Below are 6000 nucleotides of genomic sequence, written 5' to 3'. Positions count from 1 at the left end.
TATATAGTTGAAAAGTAACAAAAATGCTTTATTTAGCAGTTTTAGCTACATAGCAGTACAGTACTGAATGCAGTATAATATTTACACCATTACCATTGCAATACATATTTGCTAATAATAAATTAAAAAAGCTATAATAGTTAACGATGATGCAAGTTAAGTGCTTTGGTTGCTCCTTCAGACTCTTTAGAAGTAATGAAGTATGACCAACCAGTTGTAGTTTTGGGTTCGACTGCTAGCAAAAGATCATTCAAATCAACGGTAAAAATATCTGGAGGATCTCTGAAGGAGAAAAGTTGACTTGGACCATGAGGGTGAAGAAAGTTCATGGTTACTTCTCTTTTTCTGGATTGCTTTCCAACACACAACCTATCCACCAATGTTCATCATACTCTACAACCATGTAACCAGTAATTGAACTGAAGTTGAGCTGGCAAACATTCTGTGATGTAATTTTTTCAATTCTAGACACAGAACTGGAACTATAATCTTGTACTTGAAGTTCATTCGTGGATAATGGTTTAAAGCAATGAAGTTTTTGGGTACCAGGAATTGTTTTAGCATTCGAAAATCTTTCCTTTAATATTGTGGATTCGATTTGCCAACCATTTGCAGTGAGGTATTCAAAGGAAATTCCATGGATATTTTCTTTAGCAAAAGTATATAATTGATAAGTGGTCATTATTTGGTCATGGTATGGACGTTGTAAGCTTGCTTTTGCTGCTTCACGTTTAACAGTTCCTCCAACTCCATCACAAGGGCCCTTACCATGACTTGTGGCAAAGAAATGCCATTCGGCTGGAATACCAAAATCCTCTTTGTGATAGCACAGATTTATGAAATTCTTGCAGTTTTTGTATTGTGCCATCACTAAAATATGTTATTTTTAATACCTCAAATTTCACTTTTAAAAAATTAATTAGTTTATGTTAAAAAAGATGAACTGCAATTGTGTCATGAATATTACATTCCAAAAGCAGCACATAACTTCCATGACATAAATTTCCTTCATATTTATAATAAAAAACAAAAGGGTGTAAAGTTGCTTGATTATTTGTCCAATGATATCCCTGTGCTGCATCTTGTATAACAAATGCATAATTTTCTGAAAAATCACCAATAACCAGAAATTCTCCATCTGATAAATTGTTTTTCTTCCAGTCTAAATATTTTGCCTGCTCTTGAGCAATAAAATCATGCCTAGTAAGTGTTTTCAAACTCCCTAAAAATCTTTCAATAAATTCATCAGTGGATGAATTTATTGAAAGATTTTTAGGGAGTTGTTGTAGTCCACTGTTTAAACTCAATTTCTTCAACTCCTTTAATTTCAAAGCATTGCAACAGCCGTTCCTTTAGCATAGCAACTCCAGGGCAATTTTTACACTCGCCTAGAGGACATGCTGGCAAGGAAGGATTGCATTGGATTTTTGCCAAAGCATGTTTGTAGTTCTTAATAGGGGTTTCTATTTGTAAATCATCCATATGTGATCCGACTATCATGAGTTTAACATTTTGATGAATCGTACATACACACACACAGTGAGTACCACTTGCTCTTGCAAAGACACATTCTTTTGGACGTAGCTCTGCAAACTTCGAAAACCCAATTCTGATATTTGGATACTTTTCTGAAAATAATTGATAAATTTCCTTCAAATTACTTAAAACTAATCTTTTCTGAATATGTTTTCTTTCCCCATTTTCAATAACAGATAGAAAATCTTTTTTTCCAGGCATTACACGGCTAACAGTGTCAGAGTAATAAAACTCTTTTACCATATCTTTCACATGTACAGGTAGTGATTTCACTTTTTTTGGGTTAGGGGTAGATAAAACACCTTTGGTTATTAAAACTTCTTTTGCTTGAGATTGCGATTCAATTCGATGCGAACAATTAAATTCTCTCATCACTTTTCGATTACTCCATTGAGCAACAAATATTGTCAAAATCATGATCTTTTCACTCTTACTTTGTGTTGATTTATACTTATCCTGAAGCACTTTAACAATGTCATCAGCACATGTGTTTTTTTTAGTTGCTTCATATTCATCATCCTCTAAAGTATCAATTGCATCTGAATTAGTAGATAAAAGGTCTAACTTCCTTTTTACAAGTTTTTTAAGCTTTTTCTTTTTCTCTGGAATATAACTTTTAACAGTTTGTAACTTGCGTTTATCCAAGGGTGACTCACCCAATAACGACAAGGATTTATTAAAAATAGAAATTTCTACTTCCTGGCACTGATAATTTTCATCTCCCTTGTCACTACAAATATCTTGAGATTTGGAACTGCCTTGAGAATCTGACTCTGTTTTACTATTTGCAGAATTTTTATCATCACCTATTTCGGAAGGTAAGCCAGTGATCCTCTTTCGGCAAGTATCACATAATTTTGCTCCAGCCATAAGTTTTGAGGGATACATAGCTACTTGCCGACTAGTAGCTACCCTCAAGGTTTTATATTGTTTTTTCTTATGGTGTTGGAAAGGATCATAACAACAGTGTTGTCTCTTCTTTAACTCTTTTACTTGTGCTTGAAATGCCATTTTTAATCTAAATTTAATTTGAAAGTTGCTAAAAACTAATTCCTAAGTTTGTTCTATTAAAGTTGGTGAATTAAAATTATTACGTATACGTGGTAAAAGTCACGTAGATAAACGTGATGAAAGTCACGCATTCATTTATGGTTTTTAATGACTATTGTTGTTTTATAATTGTCATGGGAATTATAACTTTGTATTTATATACGATTTTATGTAATAAAACAGAAGGTTGAAAAACGCTCAGATAGTTGTTTTTAATATATATATATATATAAACGAATACAAGAATGCAACAAAGTTGTCTTTTGATGACTAATTCAATGGAAATGAGTTGATTATTTTAATATATATATAGCTTTAAGCCTCATATAATTTAATACTGACTTAGTATGTATTTATAGTACTAGTAAGTAAATTACAACCTAGAAAATAAAAGAAAAAAAAGATAAGAGTTAATAATATATATTTCCAATAGGCTATTTACAGAAAATGACCTCAAAATATCGCATTTGTAAGGCAAATAAATATTAAATTTTTAGAACCTACTTATACTTTAATATTATTCCCAAAGCTGTTTATGGGAATCCCAAAAAGATTTTTTCATGGGACATCCACAATAAAAAAAGCAATCTGTAAAAAAAAAATTATGACTTTTGACCTTTGCCATCGACCAGGGTCAAAGGTCAAATGACCTAATGACCAATAACTTTTTTTTTTTTGAACTTATCACTTTTTTGTATAGACACAAAGTTGTTCGTCTATGCAAGAGTTTCTGTTTGCCACCAAAATCAACTTCCTAAGTATAATAGCAAAAAAGTTATGACGTTTTAAATAACCAAGGTCAAGTGAAAAGGTCAAAACTTTGAAAGGTCATATCTCAGAAAATAATTGACCTAAGTCAAAAAAATTTACATGTTTTTCTTCTGTCCATATGCCCAACATGTGAGCCAATTTTCATCAAAATCCGAGTTGGTGATGTTGAATTCGACCAAAAAGTGGTTCCACTTGACGTGGAATGCCCCATATAGAAAAATAAAAAATAATAGTTTTTTATTTTATTAGTTATTATAATTAAAATAAAAATAAAAAAGAAGACTGAATAAAAATATCACATTATCAAGATAACATAACAATATGGATTTAGAAAGTATTGAGAAATTTGTTGCAGATTTACTTGAAAAACAGAGCAATGCAAACTTAGATTACTTAGATAAACTTATTTTCGCGTCACGGTAAGGAAGGAGGCGTGAACTTCCTGGTTTAAACGCACTTCCGCGGTGCTCTGTGACAAGACCGTTAGGACTTCTTGGAGCACCATAAAAGAAAAAAAAAAAAAAAAAAAAAAAAAAAAAAAAAAAAAAGATGAAACCAAAAAACTTTTGAAAAAACAAGAGAAAAGCTTTGCGTCTTTAACAGCTGCGAACTTGAAAATGTTCACTGAGAGACTTGACAAGTTCGAAAAAGAAAATATAAAGAACCTAATAAAAATAAATAAATTCGAAAATGATTTAGAACAAACAAATAAAAAAGTCGTCTCCTTAGAAAATGAGTTACTTGAAATGAAAAAAACTATTCAAACCAATGACGATATTGCTTCAGAAAAATTTGAACTTGTGAAATCAAAAACAAAAGAGATAAGTTCAAAGCTAAAAGACAACAGCGAAATATTAAAACTAAAAAGTAAGCTTAGAGAATTAGAAGATAGATCCAGAAGAAACAATCTGAGAGTCGATGGTTTAAAGGAAAGCAAAAATGAAAGTTGGAGTGATAGTGAGGCTAAAGTGTTAAAATTATTTGAAGAAACTCTTGGGTTAAAAGATATAAAAATAGAAAGGGCACATAGAACTGGTTCTAGAGACAATAAAAAAGTCAGATCCATAGTTTTGAAATTGCTCAATTATAAAGACAAGGAAAACATTCTAAAAAACTCTCGGAAATTGAAAGGGGAAAATATTTATATCAATGAGGATTATTGCGCGGAGACGATGCTAATTAGAAAAGAATTACGGGCGGGCATGAAAAAAGCACGAGAAGCTGGAATGTTTGCGTATATTTCATACGACAAGTTGGTAATTCGCGAATGGTCTCGAAAAGCAACGTAAATATTTTATATTTCTTTTAACGATACTTTATTTTTATTTTTTTTTAGTTTTTCAAATTTTAATTTAACTTTTAGAAATGGAGAATAATCTCTCTTCTAATATTAATGCTAAAAATATTGTTTTTAGCGATAATAACTCTGATAATCATACTGAAACCTTATTAGAAAGTGAGTACTATTCAATACCTGAATCTACTCAATATCTCTGTGAGAATAAGAATAAATTTTCAATATTGCATATTAATATTCGAAGTATGAATAAAAACTTCGAGAACTTTAAGTGTTTATTGGGAGAACTTAATCATGATTTTAAAATAATTTGTTTCACAGAAACTTGGCTTAAAAGCAATGAAACAAATTCTAATTTTGAATTAAGAAACTATACATCAGTTCATCAAATGCGCGATATTTGCGTTGGTGGTGGTATAAGCATATACGTTCACAATTCTATTGATTTTATTCAGCGAAAAGATCTTAATGTAAACAATACAGATTGTGAGGCATTATGCGTTGAGATAATAAATAAATTAACTAATAATTTTATAATCAATGCTTTTTATAATCAATATAATTTATAGAACACCAATTTTATAATCAATATAATTTATAGAACACCAGCTGGTAGTTTAAAAACATTCAAAACTTATCTGCGCACATTCCTAAACACAAAAAATATATTGCAAAAGCATGTTTACGTTGTTGGGGATATCAACATTGACTTACTCAACCATGCCTTAAATAGTGAAGCAAAACCTTTTATTGATATTCTTCTCGAATACAACCTTATCCCAACTATAAACAAAGCAACAAGAGTAACTAAAAAATCATCGACATTATTAGATAATGTTATAACTAACAATTTTCATAATAGCCGTTTTAAAACTGGTAAAATCAAGACTGATTTAACCGATCATTTTCCTATATTCCTTATTACTGAGAGCGTTACTCTAAATAATGCTACCCACAAATCAACAGTATTCATGAGACAAATCAATGAAAGTTCCATATGCCAATTTAAAAATTTATTAAATAATTACGCCGATTGGAATCTTGTACTGCAATCACACGATGTAAATAATGCTTATGATTTATTTCTAAACCAGTTTTCTAAAATGTATGATAAGACATTTCCTTTAAAATTGAAAGTAATAAACTCAGTCGGTCGTATCCCCATGGATGACCAAAGGCCTACTAAAATCATCAAGGAAAAAACAAAAATTGTTTGATAAATATTTAAAAAATAAAACTTATAAAAATGAAACTAATTACAAAAATTATAAAAGTTTATTTGAAAAAACTAAAAAACGATCAAAAGTAAATTACTATGCTAAACTGCTTGAAAAAAACAAAGGAAA

General features: G+C 30.2%; 1 protein-coding gene across 1 annotated transcript; it reads left to right on the top strand.

The window, feature by feature from the left end:
• Positions 1–3974: 3974 nt before the first annotated feature.
• Positions 3975–4646, top strand: LOC136086095 (uncharacterized). The gene has a single exon (XM_065808366.1). The coding sequence runs from the start codon at positions 3975–3977 to the stop codon at positions 4644–4646; it is 672 nt and encodes a 223-aa protein (XP_065664438.1).
• Positions 4647–6000: the final 1354 nt, after the last annotated feature.

This window comes from Hydra vulgaris, chromosome 10, assembly GCF_038396675.1.
Source record: "Hydra vulgaris chromosome 10, alternate assembly HydraT2T_AEP".
NCBI lineage: Eukaryota > Metazoa > Cnidaria > Hydrozoa > Anthoathecata > Hydridae > Hydra > Hydra vulgaris.
Note: the sequence above shows the minus strand (reverse complement) of the source record. Positions and strands in the feature narration are given on the sequence as shown.

Bases quoted from the DNA above. Each gene is read 5' to 3' on its own strand.
- LOC136086095 (XM_065808366.1), top strand. From the start codon at position 3,975: ATGTTCACTGAGAGACTTGACAAGTTCGAAAAAGAAAATATAAAGAAC.